Genomic DNA, 22,230 nt, shown 5'->3' on the forward strand with positions numbered 1-22,230 from the left:
TTCGTTAAATCTTTATGTAGTACCAATTGCTGATAGTTTTTGTAACAAGTTTAAAGCATACGAAGTAAAATTCAGCTTGGTTTTGGACATCCTGCAACTATTCTCTGTTTGTATTGTATTCCTAATAGTAGAGGAATAAAAATTAAAAATTATTTTAGCTCGAACATGCAAATAAACCTTTAATGTAGGACGAATTATTTTTATAAAATTAGATAAAATTAGAACAGTTGTTACCGTACCTAAGCCCTTCACAAATCCAACTAAATTTTTGTAGTTCTGACCGTGATCACAGTACGCACCAGCAATTTGTGAGATAGAAAATCCCTATTCACAGATGTATTCAAGATTAACAAGACGTAACCCGAAATTATTTAAGCTAGTCTTACTTTAGCAACACTTGTTGAGTTATCCATTTTATAGATCGCAATGTTGAGGGTGTCATTGTACTTGTGGACTTTCGTGCGATGTATTGCCTATATTGTCATAGGATAAATTTCCATATAACATTGATACATGCGATTTAAGTATTTGTTTATAATAAAGCATACAGTGTTGGTCAATGACGTTATGGTTTACGGTATTAAGGAACTATGAAGATCCTGATAGATTAACTATGATATCACAGAGCTATGAAATTGGTATTACCATGAGTGGCGCAAATAGAGTACAGGTATTAATCATACAATTGGTTTCCTACCTGTAGCAAATACTGGACATTTTCAGGATTCTTAAACGTTGTTAAATTGGATCCTTTAACGAATTTATAACGATGATCTGCTCCACCTGAAAATCAACATCAAAACTTCAGATAATTAAGCTATCAAGTGTCCACTATATTGTATGTATGCGTATGTTAATAAATCATAAGTTTCCTCACTGTAGTGGATACAAAATTTTATACGTTTTTAGCAATATATAGCTTTTAGAGATTACCTTTCATGAAATTTGTAACCATTAGTTGATAAATTTTATCTGCTGCGCTTTTACCAGGTGCTAGTGAGATAAGAAAGATAACAGACAATTTACGTAAGCATGCAATGCAATACTCTCATTTTGTAAATTGGAAATATTTAAAATTAATTATTTTCACTAGCAGCACAAATCCATCGTGTTGTAGACAACTGTCCTGATTCAGTGCATCTTTTTGACAATTTATCTTATTTTATTTAACATATTTGTATCATTGCCACTAGTACACACGGATCATTCCTCTTTTGACTCTTTCATCAAAGAGGTCCATATATAATTATACATATTTATCTCCCATGCAAGTTTTCTGATGATTCACTATAGATTATCGCGCTGAAAAATAGTTATATAATAATTATAACTCAATAAACTAGGAATAATCATCTCTTCTCACAATAAATCTAGTCTAAAAATTTATACACGTAGATACATAAATGTATTACAAGGACAGATTATTTATTATTTATGAATAAACCATGTATAAACTTACTGAATGACCACATTAGAGTGCAGCATGCGTTACCTGTAACGAAAAATTCAGATACGTTAGACGTTTTTCTTCATTTATGATGCAAAATTTTACGCTAAGTATATCATATCGGTATACTGTACAGTATGTATGTATGTACTATATTTACAGAGTGATGTCATGAACCACTAAAAGTAAAAGTGTTAGTGATTGATGGTAAAGTTGTAGATTGTATTTACAGTATTTACTGTAAGTACGTGTATACTATTTTAAGTCCAGTATATCCTGCTATTCGCATAGTTCGTTTGCGTTTTTGAATGATTGATCAACAATGCTGTAACTTGCAAAAGTTATGAAAGCAAATGAGGCACTACGTACAGTATTTATGCGTTTATATAATTATAAATAATCAAGCTACGACAGACTCAAGTTCGTATCATGCGATTAGAAAAACAATTAATTTAGGACAAGCTAATTTGGCGCTTGAATTATGCTCAAGTAAAGTGCTGTACAGCCTGTACTGTACTTACCACAGGTTCCACAGTCTACATTTTTGCAATCTGGTGGCTGACAACCAATTACAATCGCAATCAAGATAGATAAAAGAGCAAAATATCGAATTAGAGCCATTTTGTATAATTTTGAGAGTTGGGAACGGCTACTTCTCTAATTTTTGTGTTCTAATCGCCTTATAACGTTGAGCGTGATCAATCGTATCTGATGAGTCAACCACTTCTTAAACTACAGTACTTTACTCAAGTATCCCTTCATCAAATTCTTCTTTAGAACTCTGCTAAATATGCACTATTTACTTCATGTGCAGTGTCCTGCATTCAATACTATACAGTACAGTATTGCGTACATACTGTACGCAATACTTATATATTCCGTATACTGTACAGTATACGTATAAGTAAAACAGTAGTAAGAAACTTCTCCCATTGCTTAATGTAGAGTATTTAACATACGGAAATCTCGTGACTTTTCGACGACTCGTACTTGGCTCATTTATGGATTTCATCTTACTACTCTACTGTACAGTACTGTATCATGGACTATTTACAGTAGTCGGAGTGGGCTTACAGTACAGAACACTACTGTACTGTACTGTACTATGCACTGTACAGTCTACAGTACTGCACACTGTACAGGTACTGTACTGTACCGTATGTAGTCGATGACAGTGTACTGTACAGTACAGTACTGTACATACAGTGTCAAATATAGTACAGTATGTACAGTAATGTGGTGACTTTGTCATTTTTCCAGTTGCTCTACAGCATACTGTACTAGACAAAATCAACCATAGACTTGTAGTAGTCCATGAATCAGCCTGGCTGACTGGATATCAAGAGCGGATAGATAGTATACCGTTGCATATAGGCTGCATCTGATATGATCCCTTTTAGTACAGTAACCTCTGGTAGAATTAAGCATTAATATATGCTAAGTACAGTAGTTGAATAACTAGAAATCTCATAGCATGGTGTGGCTTGTGCGGGTTAAGCTACAGTATAGTAGTTAGCATGGACAAGGACTACTGTACTAAAAAGTTACTGAACCTCTGACAGGTCTATTGACAAATGGTAATACTATCTGTTAAATGAGCACATTATCGTAAACCGTCAGCAAAGCGACGGGAGTTTGCACTAGTACTGTAGAAAATATAGAAAATAATACGAGTACAGTACAGTACTGTACATTGGTAATTACCTTTTACCCTAATGAACTAAAAATGGTACCGTACTGTACTGTCAGGGACTGCTTGACTACTGTACACTGTACATTACAGTACCTTGGTCTTCTATAAATCGGATATACAGTACTAATCTAATAAATCTACAGTAAAAACTATACTCTACACTACTGTACTGTACTGTACTGTACACTGTACAGTACAAGTGTACAGTACACTAATAAGAGAATTTTTCTATACTGTACAGGTACAGTACTGTTAAAGCAAGCGGGCAGATATCCACATCAACACGCATGCCCATTATTCGAGACTACAGCACTCGCAGCAACCATCACTAAATTAATTTTAAAGATGGCGAATAAACGAACCTTATATGTTGGTAAGTTAATCGCTATTCTGTAACACTCTATCGTGAATATTGCTATGCATATATTGCATTAATTCACTCATGTTATGTTCATGTATAATGACTGGCTATACATATAGTGTCTGTAAACCTGATCTCTTTTTTTACTATGATGCTTGAAAATAAATCATGGTAGATGGTGATTGTCTACTTGCTTGTACAATATACTATAATTTACAATTATTAAAAATAATGTATTATCGCAGGTGGTTTGGCCGAGGAAGTAGATGAAAAAGTTTTACATTCTCTATTAATTCCTTTTGGAGATATTGTCGATGTTCAGATACCTATGGATTATACAACACGTAAGTTAGCAATCTCAGACATAATGCTTCGTATTATTTTCATGCAGAGGTAGACGATGTAGTTTTAATTTCTCCGCTTTTAAATAAACAATAACCAAAATTTCTGATTGGATTGTATAAATAATTAGAGAAGAACCGAGGATTTGGCTTTGTAGAGTTTGAGCAAGCTGAGGTAACACATAACGTTATGCGCATATCTACCGATTATTGCATTGTTACAAATAGTATGCTACTTGCCTAAACATCTGCATACTTTAGAAGTTTAAAAAGAGACTAAGAGAAACTGGTGTAAGAAATGCCTTGTTCTTAATTTCTTAGGAGGCCGCAGCTGCTATGGACAATATGGTCAGATTTCATTATAGAAATAGCATCTATTCATACGCTACGTAGTTAATTAGATCTAAAGGCTATCTCGATATATCAGGATGAAGCTGAATTGTATGGAAGAACGATACGTGTTAATATTGCAAAACCTATGAGGATCAAAGAAGGCTATAGCAGAGCAGGTAACATAAATCTATATAAATGGGCATAAATACGGAAATTTTTCAAGCTAAACTTTACCACAGTATAAATCATTTTACTAATTACTAGCCAAAATTTTGTTGTAATAGTTTGGAGTGAAGATTCTTGGTTGAAAGAACATGCAGGTATAGCAGTTGTAGCCCTATACTGTGATATCGATGAGAGACATAATATCATCTTTAAGTTAAACTATAAATTATCATTGACTTGCTTATCTAATAACTCGAAAGTCTGTACTAGGTTTATAACAATTATTTCTTTGCAAACGTTATGCAAAACGAATAATGACAAGGAATTATATTAACATGTCTCGATTATAGGTGAAACTTTATCCGATAATAAAGAAGATAATGAAGATCGGAAACGTAGCTTAGAGGCTTCTGATGATGTAAGATAGAAAAAATCTTAAAGTCTCTAAGCCAGCATGATTGTTATATTTTTAATTGGTCTATTAGTGTATACTTTGTACTTATATACCTATTGATGTATGTATGTATGTATTGCCGACGTACATAATCCAGTTGCTTAATTAGGTGAATAGTCTAATTTTAAATTAATCAATATCGAAATCTCTATCGATGCTATTATTACATGGTAAAATTATTATCTAGACTGCTGAAGAGACTGATGCTAAGCGTCGATCAAACCCTCGTGTATACTTTGATATCAAAGTAGGTAGCAAGGCCTGCGGAAAAATTATTATGGAGGTACCTTCGTAATATTTATTTTGTCACTTAAAAGCAACCGTGAATTTAATTAGTTATTCTAATATTAATTATCAATTTATTTCGATAGTTATATTACGACGTAGTTCCGAAAACTGCTGGTAATGTCCTTCGGAATACCCCTTCAAATAATTTTTCATTTTTACGTTTACAATTAATAATTGATGGAGTAGAAATCATCTCAAAAATCCGGTTTCGATAATGTTTAATTTAGTGTACGCTTATTAGAAAATTTTAGAGCCCTATGTACCCATGAAAAGGGATTTGGATACAAAGGAAGTAAATTTCATAGAATCATTCCACAATTCGTATCCTTATACAAACTTAATATCCTTCGGTTATCATGATTACCCTTTTCAATACTACTATGTTATGACATTCTTAATCGATATAACATCAAGATGTGCCAAGGTGGCGATTTTACGAACCATAATGGCACAGGAGGTATTGATCCCATAAATTGAAGATAAACGCTGTATTTGATAGGGATGTTCAATCTGGGACTGATTTTATTTTTCTAGGTAAATCGATATATGGTGCAAAATTTGCTGATGAAAATTTTACATTGCGTCACGATGGACCGGGTAATGACTTCAACATTAGAAATAGACTAAAGATAGTCATTTGTTCATGATTTTAAAGATCTTAAAAGGTGAAATCCCATGACCACTTACTGTAAAATTAATATAGGTACGTTGTCTATGGCAAATAGTGGCCCGCATACCAATGGATCACAATTTTTTATTTGTACCGCCAAAACTGATTGGTAAAATGACTAGCATCTCAAACTTTGACCGATCGAGCCATCTATTATAATCATACAGTATTATCTTATCAATGTCTATATGATTGCATTCTTAATTCTTCGCAGGCTAGACGATAAACATGTTGTATTTGGCAAAGTTATTGAGGGGATGAATATTGTACGTCAAATGGAGGTGAGAAAGAAATTGGACTACTTTTGCTTTGTTTGGATGGAGAAATGTAATTAATTTTTTTTTTTATTTCTATTTGTTAAGAACGTTGGTTCAACATCTGGTAAAACTAGTCAAAGAGTAGTCATTGCAGACTGCGGTGAACTGTAAGAATGTAATATTTGGTATACAAAATTGGCCTATCTATGTTCCATTGTATACTCTGTCACGAGTATCTGCAACGCACGAATCTTCACGGCTTTTCTGTAATTTTTCAATGATCTGACTGCTGTACCACTCCTTGTAGTATTTTGTCGAAATCTGTAAATGTCTTACACTGTACGCGGTATGAAGTAGCCCATGTTTTCATAGTAACTAATTTAAATATTTTATACACGCAACAATCGTAATCTAATGATAGATTGTTATTAGTTGAGCCATAACTTAAATTTAAAGGCTTCGAAAACAATTTAGTAAAATATTCTCGAGCTGCTACAGTTGTATGTCATTTACTTACTGAAAAATTTTATTGTTCTATATCTTTACTACTTTCAATAAACATATCCAACATTGATCTTTCATGACAACTATGTTAATTTATTCCATTTCTAATCCAAAATATTGACACTTAATTTTTGTATGACATGATATCTACTCCCTTTATAGGAATAGTAGTGCTAGGCAACTCATTTGCACAGCAGCATAGCTATCATAAACGAGTATTGGTAGTGCTATGAGACAAGTTATACAGTTTTATCATCATTCTATACAATTAACTACTATTATTTTAATGACTGTAGAATTACTTATTTGTTGTTAATATTACTATTAGTAAATGAAAAAGTCAACTGCCAAAAAAATGTATACATGTATTTATATTCATTCGTCTATAAGATCATTAAACATCTATTTTACGGCAGCAGTGATATTATTATTTCGTACTGTATATTTGGAAACTAGTAATTAAACTTATCAGATTGTTGGTTAAGCGTTTTCTTCAGTCTCATATGTAATCTTAATCACCTAAAGGTGAGATGTTGGTACATTGTTTTAGCTATTAAAACTACGTTCTGTACATTTAGATAACGTATCATTTAAGATGAATCAAATATACACGATCGATGAAGTTTTGCCTTAGCTGATGTATCAACAGAACTGACAGATTCATCTTGCCAAGTGTTTATTCCTTTCTTGCGATGATTATCAACATCAGTAAAATGAGACATTACTCTTCTGTAAGATGAATCATTCTCAGCTTTTCCTTGGGTTTCAGCCTATTGGAATGACAATCAGAAATGATAGTAATATTTAAGAAAACTAATCGTTAATACACTATAAGCAATCCCATTATGATTTGAAAGCTTTATCACCTTTGGCTTCGATTCTATGGAACGAGCGAAATCTTTTGTATAAGTTGTTTCAAGATATCTGCGATAATTGTAAAGAATGAATTTATTATATAAAGGAGAGAGGACGAAATGTTATTTAGTAAGGCCATAGAATAGCCGTTTACATGACTGGAATCGGTGAATAATCCTAGTGAGTTAGTTAGTAATAGCTATCTTATATCACAAACGACTCCATTACCATGAATGAAAGCTAAATACCTTTTGCCATGCTCTTTGCCGTGTTGTGGTAGTACATTTTTGTAGTTAGCGAGAAAAGTTTCATTATTTCTACAAATGTAGTGCAAAAAGGAATATACTAATTTATAGCTGGCATTCGAAATAAATCTCTCTCTTGCTATATCGGTATATTGACGATTATACACTGCTACTTTCAGCTTTTTAGAGTAGTAGATTAAATTACTATAAGAAAGATTTCAATTTTAATATTTCTACATTTGTTAGAAATACTCGAATTTTTGTTATAGCTACAATATTGCTTCCCGTATTTAAATTGAATGTACAAGAGCAGCAGGGACTTCTCAATGATAAATTTGATACTAATAAAAATCGTATTTNTGCGAAATTTATCATTGAGAAGTCCCTGTTGATAGAGTCTAATCTTAGTAGTAGATACATTACAACTAGGCAGCTAAAATTTCGTCACGAAGATAGTAGCTCTGGGTGTAATTCTCGCTAAGTTGCAAACCAAAACAATAAATCTGCTTCGCTGGGCATAATTTGCGATCAAACTGTAGCTAAGAATATTATTTATAAGTATAATACAAATATCCGCTACTAGAGTTTTTACGATTAAACTTTCATGCCGCAACAATTACTAGCAACCAAATATTGTAGTGTGATAAACGAGTTGTCGATATTTACTACAGATACACATATACTAATGATATAAGCTCACTAATTAAATAAGGGAAGAAATTCCTACACATTAAAACGATAACTATTATAATAAACAGATAATTATGCATATATATCTATAGCATGAGTGCAAAACAGAGCTAGTATCTCTGCATTATTAATATAGAAATGTAATTAGCACCAGAATGAACAACATTTTATTATTAATTTCATGATTAAATATAATAATTATAATTTTGATAACTTTTACGTTATTCCTTGTATATATGTGATTTAAGATATTAAAAAGCTATTACTGAAATTGAATACAATTATTATTAAAGAAATCATATAGGTAATAATAGGAGTATAACTGTTAAAGGATTTAAAACAGAATCAAAATATTTTAACACTGCTAATTTTCATACTATTTTACTAAATATAGGACAACTGGCATTCGCCATACAATACTTCACCACTACTAGAAACGACGTTTCTTAATTCTTGAGTTCTACGAGGTTAAAAAATAAAATAAATGCATTGCTCGTAAAAATTCATAAATCATAACATTTAATATGATTAAAACCATTCATTGGATATGTTACATATCTAGCAAGTATTTTACTTACTGATCGACTAAAATTATACTCTTTATGCAGCCTTCAAAATTATTTCGAGTGGCGATAGGTTGATTATAGTTTGCTGGGATACCTCCAACATAAAAGTGGCCCGTTCTTGCAAACGAAAAAGATTCCGTAGTAGTGTTGATACCAAGTTCATTCGTAATTAATGGCGCTTGTTTATCTATGATGACACTGAATCTAAATATGCATGAAAGTATGTAACATACAGAGAAATATAAGTATTTAATAATTTCATCATAAATAGCAGTTATGCAGAAATAGTGACTTATTACTGAGCTATAACTTATCATAGTCATTATTAACAGAATCATACGTGCTCGAACATTTTTTAAGAGTATATATTATATTTTAGGTACTCGAAAAAACTTATGCCTTGACTGAATCTTTTAACACATAGTTCACCTTCTATTATTTTTAACAACTTGAACAAAATGCCACATGCTATCATTTAATTGCAGCTGTGAGGAAACAGAAACCTGAACACCATCAAATCTAAATTCTGCTTGCAGACGACCACTTAATAACGTGAAAACAAAGCGTCTCTAATGAAAAAATAAAAATATTTACGGATCATAACTGATCAGTATCTTAAGACTGAAAGTAATTAATGGATCTGTAAACGTATGTATAATTTATCACCATTGCATTTCCATTTGATCCTGTCATTATTACTTGATTACTACTACTAGTGCGAAAGGCAAAAGCCATTTTACTAGCTTCACTAATGTTAGGATAAACCACCATGCCGCTACCATTAAAAGATATTTGATAAGAGGATATCTATAAAACAAAAGAATACGAAAACTAAATCATTTTTAATTTTTATAATAGAGTAAAAACTTTTAAAAGAAAATCTGATAAGCTATTAAGCATATTAAATAGGTTACAGTATATCGAAGTCTTATCATCTCTGGTATCAATAAGCGCTGTCAATATCGAAAATACAAGCTAAAAATTGCAGTATATTTAGCATATCTATTAACCCAATAGACAAATATAATACCAAATTTTATAAGTACTGTAACGAGGTCGGTGATGCATTAGATCATAAATGTTAGTGATTACAACTGAAAATTAACTATTAAATATTAGCATATAGTACCGCGACATTTGGGCATCCATCAAGTATGTTATATCTTGCTCGAATAAGTATACTTTGACCACGGAAGGTCGGATTGGTAATACATCCAATATAGCCAGTTCTAGTCAGTCCCTGACTATAAGTAAAATAAATAATATCATGGATTCGTTGAGCTATTATAAGAGGGAAAGATATTGATAATCGTGATACAGGTGAATAGGCGTATCAAAGAGCAAATAAAACGAATTTATTTGGCTGTAATTACATAATATCCTAAATTTTCTGAACAATTTTTAGCTACAATAAAATTATTAGAGTGATCTTTAATAATATCAGAATTTGCATTTATTAAATTGAAAATAATGCAACTTACGGTATGGTATCAGAAATTTGAATTCCACCTAAATAGAATATAGTACTTGGCCAAGTACCTACGCTAGAGGGAAAACCGCTGATATCTCCGGCGTTAATAGTTTCTAAGTTCCTATTGTTGCTCCCATCAATAATATTAATACGAAATTCTCGATTATTTACTGTCGATGTGAAGAAGCTAAGTCGAACAGAATACGATTTCCCAGTGTTATACATCGCAGATGATTGGATAAGGCTTTTAACATTGTCAACTTTAACTGTACCAATAATGTGACCTTGCTTAATTTCGAGAGCCATGTAACTATGATCAGCCAACTAGAAATTAGTGACAGTGATTAGATCCTAACCATATTGAAGGAGCTGTAATATTATACGAGTTTGCATAATAATACAAACATGGTACATCAATACTGAGGTTATACATTCATTTATAAAAATTACCGCTTGACTGCTTCTATTGCTATAACGGGGTAAATAAAATAGCAAAGCATCTGACTCAAATGTTCTAATTCCAAATTCACATATAAAGTCCGTAGGATTGAAGGAATCACCAACATAGGAATAAATATATCCATCGCCATCGAAATTATATGTAGACGCTTGGCTACTAAGTCGAAAGTAAGGTCTGCATAAAGAAATTAACATCAATAAAAGAAATCAATTTCTTATACTCCTTTTTGTAGTTTATTAAATTAAATACGTATTTAAAATATCATTCGTATAACACGAATATTATTAATAATTATTAATTACCAATTTATGGGACAGACTCAGACTAGTTACACCCAAATTCATTGCTAACCTGTAGCTTCCAGAGCAAACTTGACATTGTCCACTACTATTTTTATATGTCCATAAGGGAATTAATCGGTCATTATATCGTAATTCACCAATGCATCCCCAAAACTGTCTTTGCTGTATTTCTGAAGATAACTATAAAATTTAGAATAAAAGTTATAAATTTTCAATTTATTATCGAATATAGGTTTTTCGTTATCTTCTGGATAAAATATACTATTCGTAACTGACTGACTTGTAAACAAAATTATTTATCATACTATGAATCAGCAATATAAAGAATAATTTATTTATATTTTAGTTCAGCTCAGCATTAGTTACGAGAAAAACATGCATTTCAAGTTTCATTCCATTTATGGACAGTTACCGCATATATCAGAGTTTAGTAGATTTTAATAATGACGAATTATGACATTTTGTTATTTGTAAATTTTTCTTATAGCAAAATGGCAACTACTGACTAATATTATACTGTATATTGTATGTAATATTGCCATATAAGTCATAAGATTTATATGTGATCAGTTTGTTGGATCTATTAGTAATTATTCATAAAAAACTATGAAAGAGGCCAACTACACATAAGACCTCTAAATTTTTGAAACTATCTTGGGTCAATAACTAGCTTACCGATGCACTGTCGGGTATACCAGGAGCATATACGCTACCAGAATCGTGAAATACATATGAATCTCGGTATGAAACGGATGCATTAACTTCTTGCCGATTGTTCAAGGTGTGATTTGTAATTAACGATAGGTAAGCTCTATTTCCATCTCTTCTCATCACAATAGTATACCATTGGTTGAGATTGATCATCGTTGGATGGTTTAATGTTGTGACCCCAACACCTAAATTAATTTTACCTACAACTCTCGAATTGATTACTTCAATAGACAGAAATTGATCCTTTAATAGAAAAAAGGGTGAGAAAGTGAATGTGGGGTAGGATGTAGCCCCGTCAAAATGAATTATACCTAAATACCACTGATGGAAAATTATGAACAAGATACATTATTCTAAATGTTATTTTAAGATGAACACCTTTACTATCAGGAGCAAAATTATTTATAAAGAATGAAATTTTACATTTCTTTAAGTATAAATTTACTTACGTTGGCATAACCAGGTACATAAACAATGGCAGCATTAGCTCGATTAACTTGTATGGTAGCCTGAAGTGAATTAGATGTTGTGAAAGCTGATGAAGTTTCATATTGACGATGACAATTTCCACTGGCTGATTGAAGCGATAAACGGAGCTGAAGCATAAATTAATAGAAAATATGAACTGATATATTTTCAATCTCAAGAATTCTATTAGATTGAAAGGGTCTTTAAGTAATGGTGTAGGATAAATGTGATGAGATCTAGAAAATTTTTGATCCTTATCCTATTCCTAAGCAAAGATTTCGTAGACTAGATATCCTGTCCGAGACAACACATCTAATCTGCAACCGATCGTATAAATGCTACATATTTCTAACCATGTAATATTAACAAGCTATAGACAGAACATTATGTAACAGTCGTTTTCTCATTTCTATATAGTAAATTTAGATTGATAAATACATGCGTTCTAATAGTTTAAATCCTGTCGATATAAATTCTTGGTCCAACTTACTCTAGCAGATTGTTTTTGGGCATATTGGAATTGCCGTTTAATGCGAGACATGTTGGAAAATAGATGATTTTGAAAATCTTGCATATAATTTAAATTCTCTTGAACAGCATTTGATTCATTTGAAACATCTGTTAACACACTATCGGCCACAGAGACTAGGTAAAAATAAAGTAAAATATTAGTATAACATTGCAAGTAACACAGTCAGTTATTAGCAGTATTATACAAATATTAAAACAATATTTATATCTTTAATTCTGGTGACTACAGCAAAGCTTAATATCAATATCAGAGAAATATCTATTCTGTGTCCATAGCCTATTTCCTGATCTTATTTATAACAGAATCAAAATTGATATTGTAAATAATAATATAGGTTACTAAGAGCATTACAAAGATATCAACCTCCATCTACAGACTAGTTCCAGACTTTATTCTTGATGTTACTCTACTCAAATCGAAATACTTACTGTTACTAATCACATCACTTTCCGATAAAATGTCATTTTTAATGGCATCTGTATTACTTAAGTCTGCCTTTATCAACGGACTTAATTTGTTGAATTCTTGCTGCATTTGTGTAAGCAAATCATGTGACCTATTTTGCACTGTCCATGTTTGCTCCAACCGAGATTGGATAGCTATATAAAATGATCATATATTTAAAGGTAATATCATGAAATCAGCTGGTCAATCGCAGCAAATAGTGAACTATAATGGCCTAAATTGAGATTATTGAATGTTGATATAATTTCGCACCACTCTTTTCCGTATACCTGAGTTTTCAATTTCAGCATCAATTACAAATTGGTTAAGCCTACTTCGGTCTTCTTCCATAGATATTGATAAAGCATTAAGCCTATCAAGATCGGATTGAAGCTGTGACAATTTATTTGGTATATCTATTCAGATCAAAACGGGTAGAATAATTCAATGTAGTCATTTTTCAGAGGCATGCAGGATTTATAATAAATTAAGAACGATTATAAGATCTAATTTCATGCTTTATCATAGGATCATGCATACACCGTCTGCTAATAGATTATCTTTTCTAAGGCTTTCTTACTTGTCATATTGATGACTGTCTCTAGCTTAGATGCATTCTGATAAATTCGTTGACTTTCATTGACTGCTATTCCAATCTCTCCGTTTAGCTGGTTCATCTATATAATAGATGGAAATCATACATGATTGGTGATAAAATATCTCGATAAGGAAACAAATTATAAGAATATCATTTAATTACATACATCAACTTATTTTTAAGCTAAGACGATTATAATCTTACTTTAGTACTTAATTCAGAAACATTTTTATTAAGTTCTCTCGCTTCAGATACCAATAATGGGATTGTTACACTGCCATTAACGAAGACACTGCGAGTAGTTTCAGCATCTTCGAATAGCCTAAGTATTAAAATTTTTGTATTCAGTAAGTTTTAACAGAGTATTATGTCATAGTAAGTCAATTCAAAAATCACATATAGGCTATCGCCTGGCTGATATTGAACATCACTAAATTTTTATTTAATAATGGACTGAGATCATCTATATCTAATGTTATTTTAATCAAACGATAATGTGGACCTGAAAGTATACTCATAACTCATATCTGAAAATCCTGAAATAAATCGAGGTAAAGTTTAAATGGTTAATTATAAATAAGATTACTTATTGATACGACCAGAAATATTTCGAATTTCCATAGCATATTTTTGAGCTATGGTAAATAATCCTTCAGTTCGGGTCATATTTGCAGCAATCGAATTCCGAAATTGATTTATGACCATGAGATTAGTATCTAATCGATACATGTTGGATATAGCTGCCTGAAACGGTCGAAAATAATACGGAATAGCACTGAGGAGCATTATTCATAAACTATCAGAATTACATTCACTGAATAATATTAAAATTTGAGAAATCTACATCATTCGTCAATTAGTATCACTTTTAGCAATCGATAATATTTCAATCTTAACCTTATAAACATAGCTTGCATCCAAAAGTAGAACTCGAGATCGAACTATTTCATTATTGGTATAATTTATAGTTTTTCTGATAATCATTGTTATTAAATTGAGTTGTTGAAATAATGCCTAAATCATAAAGTAGACAGGTATCAATATTCTGCATTGAATAGAGATTTACAGTTGGTACCGTTATTAATCCACAAGATAAATATAACACCATTGTTAATTGACTCCAATTAAGCGTATAAAGTATTGAATGAAATAAAAAGTGCACATTTAGAAAATATATACCTTATTTGTGAAAATAAAAACCATTCATACATTAATAATGATTTGCTATACCTCTGCTCTTCTAACATCAATATCATTTTGGTTATTTATTGTGTTGACAGCTGCCACCAATGTAGTAACATTGCGGGCTACATTAACACTTTCTACTACTTTAGATTGTATTTGATTGAAAAGAGGGTCTAAATCCGTTAATTGCTTCTGTTGTTGATGATATGCTGATTCAACATTGTTAGCGTCTCTTAGTAGAGTCGTGGAATCGGCCAAGACCGTACTTGTTAAAACTTCTACTTCGCCTAGAGCATTTTGTATCAAGTAAAAGAGCCGACGAGCCTCTTGCAGCATATTCGTATCATTCCATTTGGTAGTGTTATACCATAATGCATGTTGCACAATAGACTTCATTTCGTCGATTAATCCTGTTAACGGTATTACAATGGTTAATCAATCGATTTAAGTTCATATTACTTAAGGATTGAATCTAATACATTAGTAAAATATAACTCAGTCCTTTACGGACAAGTAAACTCAGTATGGCTAAAAAATAGTGTATGAATATATGTAGAGTAATAATGTATAACGATGTTAACCAACCATTAACTCGAGCAGTGACAGCGACGGCGTAGGTATGTAGAACAATAGATCGATTTGACACGTCTCCGATAGAGGATTGTATACCAGTAGCATATTCTTTTGCATCGCTTGCCTACATAATTGAGTTAAATTGAAGAAAGAGCATATCAAATTATTGCCATTAATGATCATGAAATGCATTTTTCGTATAGAAATAAGTAATAATACCTTTCTCATTTCTTGAAGTGATAAAGGTTCGAGTGACCTTGCCAAGCTATCTAAATTGATAGTCTATAATTTAAGTATTTCCATAGATAATGAAAATTATTAGTACAGGGATGACACTAAAGGTCAATGTAAAAATAAAAATTTTATTATTAGTGTTACCATATCTAAATTATTGCCATGAAGATTAAGTAAAGTATTTAAATACGTAATAGTGTGCAAATAAGATTGCGTGCTCCCTCCAGTCTATACTCTACAAGTACATCTGATTTAAACACGACTGTACAATGTAGTAAATATATTTTTTATTCAAGTAACTGTATCCAATTAATAGTTATAATTTTGGGTATTCAGATATATAATGTGAGTTAACGCATAAGGATCACCTGATATAGCAGATTTTAACCATCATTTTTATCATTAACATTAGTGTATCACTATCGACATGGATAAATAAATTACCTGGCCGGTATTATTAATGCCCAAAATAGAGCTCGCATTAGCAAGCATACTACGATATTGGGCAAGTTCAATCTACGGGTAATAGAATATTTAGTAAAATCATCAAGTCATTTTAATTTATATCAACAGATATCGTTTGAAAATTCTTTAAAGGGATACCTCCGATTGATTAATTCTTTGTTCCAATCTTCGCAATATATCATTCGGTGCATTTGCCACATCTTGAGCTAAATCTTGTAAACGAGTTTTGTTCAACTGTTGAATTAATGGCATGATGCACTGGTTTCCACAATCTTTCATAGTATAATGAAAATATTAGTAATAATACAATATCATTCCGAACAAGATGTCTCATACTGGCTTATTGTGCAGCAGTAAAATTACTAGATATTACGATAACATAGCATTAACAAGTTAATTTTTTCAATGGTGAGGTTATGTCATTCAATGAATAAGAAATTTCGTTAGAGTCAAATATAACTTGTGACTGGTTCTAATGGAACAAAAATAACTTTATATTTGTACTTACTAACGCAGCTGCCTGATTGATTGTAGTGCATAGGGCGACATTGATCGCATTTATCGCCAATATTGCCATCTTTACAATAGCACCGACCTTGATTATCGCATAGTGCTCCTCCATCGACAGATCCATTAACGTTACAATTGCAAGCTATAACACAATTAGAGGCAAGAATCAATCATGAGGCCGACCACCATAACGAACTGTAACTCAGCTAACTTGCAACATGCGATTAAACTTATTCAGCCTGCTATAACTAGCCTTATTAATAATACACGATATATCGAATTACGTAGTGTATAATAATTTTTAATCATTCAAATAGTTTGAGAATCATATTCAATCCTTAAAATGAACATTTACGTTACTCTAATCTGCCTACAAGTGAATAGCCTATATCAACCATAGTGCACATTTACTTTATTGTGGTGAGCAAGAAGGGATAAAAAATAATAAAGAGATTCAGCAGGTGGACACTAGCTAGTCCGATATCAGGTGAGATGCTAGTATATGAACATGCACATTATAGACGCTTTGTTTCTGGAAAGTAAAATATGCGTATATATGCAATAGTGCTCAAATAAGCAAAAGTACGATTTGCAAAATTTTATCAATGTGGGAGAAAGAACAGTTTCAATAGGAAGAATTGATACCTTAGATAGTTTAGACGATTCAAATTTAAAAATCTTAAATGATAGGCTTATAAAAGAATAATAACGCTGTTAACATGAAACAGCCACTACTTTACTAATACTTTAGTGAATCTTTTCTTTTCGTGTATCTATTTCCTTAAGATTGATACATACACGCCCTTAAATTACTCGTGCGTCAATACTTGTATTTTTGTCATTACCTTGGCAATCGTTGTTGGTAAAATAATGACTGGGAAGACAATTATCACAGCGAATACCCGTATAATTAGCTCTACATTGGCATTGTCCACTAGTATCACAAGCAGAACTTATAGAACCATCCACATCGCAAAGGCAATCAATACATTGGCCAAAATACATAAAAGTATTAGTCTAAATATGAGAAAAAGAACAAACATAATCAAAGGGATAGCCATTTTTAGTTATGAAATCATTTTAGTATCCTATATTGAATCTATGATAATTGTTATCCATCGCTACACATAAGTAATACTTTATTGCCGTAGCTATATACTAATTGATAGCTCTGAGAAATGAAATAAGATAAATTACGAGGTAAAATATCGAAAAATGATAGGATTAACTATTTCATGGATGTACTTAACCATGCTATGCTTTTATAATGTGCTCTGCAGATAGAAATCACGCACAATGCCCTGTCTGAGTAAACTTACAATGCAGCTATCACATTTATATCCCGTATAATTTGGTTTGCAAGTACATCTGCCACTGCTATTACATTGGTGAGATAATGAACCTGTTTGGCTGCAACTGCACTCTACGAAGTAGATTAAATGAGAGAATTTAAAGCATCGAACAAGAAAATTTGTATTAGCAATATCTAAAAAATTTGTCGTTAACATGTATTTATATTTCGTTACAGTTATTTTGTTACTCGTATATCCATGCCGCAGATTTTTAAAACAAACTTACGGCGGCAATTCTTAGCTACAATTGCATCACCAAAGTAACCGTCAGCGCAAATTTGGCATTGATCACCAGCTGTATTCCGAATACATTTTAAACATTGGCCAGTCGTTCTATTGCAGTTACCAGCTTGTGTTAGATCGATATTCCCGTTGCACTCACATGGTTTACATATGTCACCAGCACTCCTTGGATTACCAAAATAGCCATCCGCACATCTGTATTTGTTACGTATATTAAAAAATAGTCCCTTAGTTTACAGTAAGATGCAGCGATCAATGGTATCAGGATATAAGATTATGAATGGATTTGCATACGTATGTTATCCATTTATTACGCAATGGCCCAGACCCTTTAATCATAACATTATTTTTGGTAGATAATTAACTTACTGGGATTAACTGATAGCAATTCTATGTCTATTTTCATTTAGACTAGTATAGATTTGCGTGATTTTAAATGTTGTTTGTAATGAGTTTACAAAGCTAAGCTATGCTATCTGGTTATATTTAAAAGGAGAAATATACAATTTTCTGACTGTAGCTTCCTGGCGATAAGTACTATAGTTCATCAGCACACTGAGCTCAGTGTGCAAGCATTTGATTAGAAACTTGTGTAAACAGTGATTGCTATCTCTGTTTAAAGATTTCGGATGTAACACTGATTTAATTTAATATCAAGGTCATTTCATTACGGTAAAAGGGTCTTACCTTTCACAGTATTTGCCTAGATATTGTTGCGAGCAATTTAGACAAGTATATGAGCCCATCCCATCTGATTGACAGGTGGGGCTAAAGCTAAAAAAAATGAAAAGTATGTCATACAATGTCTATAAAATATTAATTTATGGTATCAGAACTTAAATTCAGTTGTAATTAATGTTATTATACAGTATTTTATAGCAAGTATCATACTGCATATATTATTACGCCTGATGTTTAGTAAATGTTCACACATATTTGTATTCATATTTATACTACAGAAAATAACTAGTTAACTAGATTAATAATCCAAAAGATCGGCGTACTTGTTTGCTGACACTAAGGGACAAGCACACGGAGTACAATCGTTTACGTTGCCCTGCTTAGCATTTCCATAAAAGCCTACTTTACACTGATCGCAAAATCTTCCATCTGTATTATGTTGACAATTCTATAATATATCAAAATTTAATATGAATGTGACAGGTATGAAAGGTTGAGTTATGAAAGACAAGATAAACTCATGATACATTAACTTTTATTCTCTATGGTAAGGGAATTATATATAAAGCATACCTGGCACACGCCTGTTTCAGAATCACAAACGCCGGAATGTCCATTACATTGGCATAATATGCAAGTTCCATTGCTAGCTCTTTTGTAACCTGCACCACATTTTTCACAAGACGTACCGGCATAACCAATAGGGCAATTGCATACTTCAATAATAGGTGCAGCAGCTCCTACGGTATTATTAGCTACTGCAACATCGATTCGGATATTACTGAGACTGTATGAGACGTGAGATCGATAAATCGTTAGTATTCTTAAGGAAACGTAAACAAGGAACTGATCTGAGATTTTACAGGAATACCAGTTTCAAACAATAATTACAGGGAAACTGAAATTACAGCTTACTCTGCTGTAGACTGGTCTACTCCAAAACGAGCTCTTATTAATACAGATGATAATCTGGCCAAAATTCTCATAAATTCAGATCTTGTCACAAGTTTATTACTAGGACTAATTCTCCATCCATCTTCTCGCAATGTAACAGCTTGATTCACTGTTACATGATTTAGTGTATTTGGTAAACTTCTGTATATTATTGTGTTATCGTCACCACCCTAATCGTAAGACCATAATATTATTAAAATTACAGAATCAGTAAAAAGAAATCAATTTGTCGAAGTTATTTATTTCGACAAATTGATTCCATTTTATTGATTCTATGATCATATGTTAAAAAAGGACTTTTACAAATATTTTTCATACAGTAAAGATAAGATCCTGATCGGTCGACATGGTACTGGAAGTTTGGCTATCATATTGAATATCAAATCGAAGAAATCCTCCATAAGACGTGATCTGATTCCGTTGGAATAAGATAAAATTTAGTTACAACAACTTTGTTGAAATTATAAAGTCATAACACCTCGTCATTGCTTTCAGTAGATTATTTTAATGCAATGATTGCAGAAAGTGATACCTTATTTCTTAAGAAAACTTCTGGCACTTTCCAATAATAAATTTGACGTTGTAATTGGCTACTCAGTTGATTGTGATTTATTCTGATTCTAGGTGGTCCTGTCGTGACATTCACGCCCGAAGTAGCAGGTAAGGCGTTAAGATTATCAATAACTATCCAATCCGCTGAGATTGGCCATGGTTGCTATTAAACGTGCATTGTGATCATTGTGTTAGTTTATTTACCATTAGATTATTAAAGTATAATTATAGCAAATAACTGAAAATAATTTCTTACAACAGTCCAGTTATAATTTGATGAGGTACAAGCAGAAGCAAAGCCAGAGCAGTAGCAAGGTGTACAACCAGCAACGGAATTGGAATTAAAGTAATATGTTGTAGCTTTACATCGATTACATTGCAATCCTTCAACGTTGGCCTTAAAAGGAAAAATTAATTTTTACAATTAAAATCCAGGGTACAAGTTTAATGTAACAGAATCAAATATCCCCCTAGAATTGATCAAATATAAGAACATGCGACATTAACTAACTTTGCATTGACATTGGCCTGTGGTATCATGGCAATCACATGTCTGGCTACCAGTACCATTGGTTCGACATGATGATGTTGATACTCCAAACGGATTACATTGGCAACTTTTACAGCTTGGATATCCATACATGCCAAAAATACATTGATTACATCGTCGACCGGCGTAATTTCCTTTACAACTAAAGAGTAGGGGAATGATTATAATGAAATTAAGTGTCATCGCAAAAAAAACGTGTATCTCACAATCATTTGTTGATCAGAATTATATCCGAAGTGGAAGCGTGAAATTTGCTTTACCTGCATTGTCCGCTGCTATAATTACATTGTAGCGAATGAGAACCAAAAGGCGAACAATTGCATAACTAGAAATTATAACATGTCATAAAATGATTTAAACAATACAACAAAACTTTATTAAGACATTAATTGACCATTTACATCGATAATTGTAATTGTACATTAAATTAGTTATTCCAGTCTATTTATGTTACAAATTGATTTAGATACGTGTTAACTAAGTAAGCTAATCTTTTGTTAGTGTTCTGGATAACATGTATCATGTCCTTAGACTTTCAAACTATTCTAATCATTTTGACTGCACTTGTTATATCAAGTTGTTTATCCTTAATAACTTGAAAGCGATTATGCCAAGACTTAACAGGTTTTAATGTAGTACCACCATAACTACAATTATATGCTTTGCTCGGCTTGCCCTCCCAGTGTCTCTATTAGCGCAAGGCTGCTACAATTATTTTTTAATTCTGTTCAACTTCAAAACTATTAAGTGTCAAAATTGGAGTAGATACAGTCATTGTAGTTGTAGCCCTTACTCGAAAAATAAGTTTCACCGTAGATTTGCATAAGCAACTATGTATATCAAACAGGTACTAACGCAAATAGATATGTATAGTTAGCATTTCGCTCTTAATACAGCCGAGATTGTCAGCTTTAGGCTCGCACATTTACGTGCAGTTACTGATATGTAATCAATAGTTTTTAGCAGAAGTGTAAAATCAAATATTTAGGGCGTTTTCCATACTCCGAGAAAGATCTCGTATGAGTCAGCTAGTTACGGCCCATAATTTAAAAACTCATTTAAAATTTACGTAAACA

At 32.0% G+C, this 22,230-nt stretch overlaps 2 protein-coding genes across 2 annotated transcripts; one reads left to right on the plus strand and one right to left on the minus strand.

The window, feature by feature from the left end:
- Positions 1-97: 97 nt before the first annotated feature.
- TRIADDRAFT_57909 (uncharacterized protein) lies at positions 98-2,068 on the minus strand (the record flags this gene model as incomplete). The annotated part of the gene is made up of 7 exons (XM_002114236.1): positions 98-121; positions 235-324; positions 387-473; positions 698-783; positions 934-993; positions 1,460-1,492; positions 1,969-2,068. 7 exons carry the CDS (start codon positions 2,066-2,068, stop codon positions 98-100), a joined length of 480 nt encoding a protein of 159 aa, XP_002114272.1.
- Positions 2,069-3,485: 1,417 nt separating this feature from the next.
- On the plus strand, positions 3,486-6,453 carry TRIADDRAFT_63331 (expressed hypothetical protein; the record flags this gene model as incomplete). The annotated part of the gene is made up of 14 exons (XM_002113919.1): positions 3,486-3,513; positions 3,747-3,845; positions 3,974-4,017; positions 4,164-4,190; positions 4,270-4,351; positions 4,460-4,503; positions 4,982-5,077; positions 5,166-5,196; positions 5,324-5,403; positions 5,497-5,539; positions 5,617-5,679; positions 5,786-5,861; positions 5,967-6,033; positions 6,115-6,453. The coding sequence occupies 14 exons, from the start codon at positions 3,486-3,488 to the stop codon at positions 6,178-6,180; spliced, it is 846 nt and encodes a 281-aa protein (XP_002113955.1). The 3' UTR covers positions 6,181-6,453.
- Between the last annotated feature and the right edge of the window lie 15,777 nt (positions 6,454-22,230).

Source organism: Trichoplax adhaerens, genomic scaffold (genome assembly GCF_000150275.1).
Source record: "Trichoplax adhaerens TRIADscaffold_7 genomic scaffold, whole genome shotgun sequence".
Classification (NCBI taxonomy): Eukaryota; Metazoa; Placozoa; class Uniplacotomia; order Trichoplacea; family Trichoplacidae; genus Trichoplax; species Trichoplax adhaerens.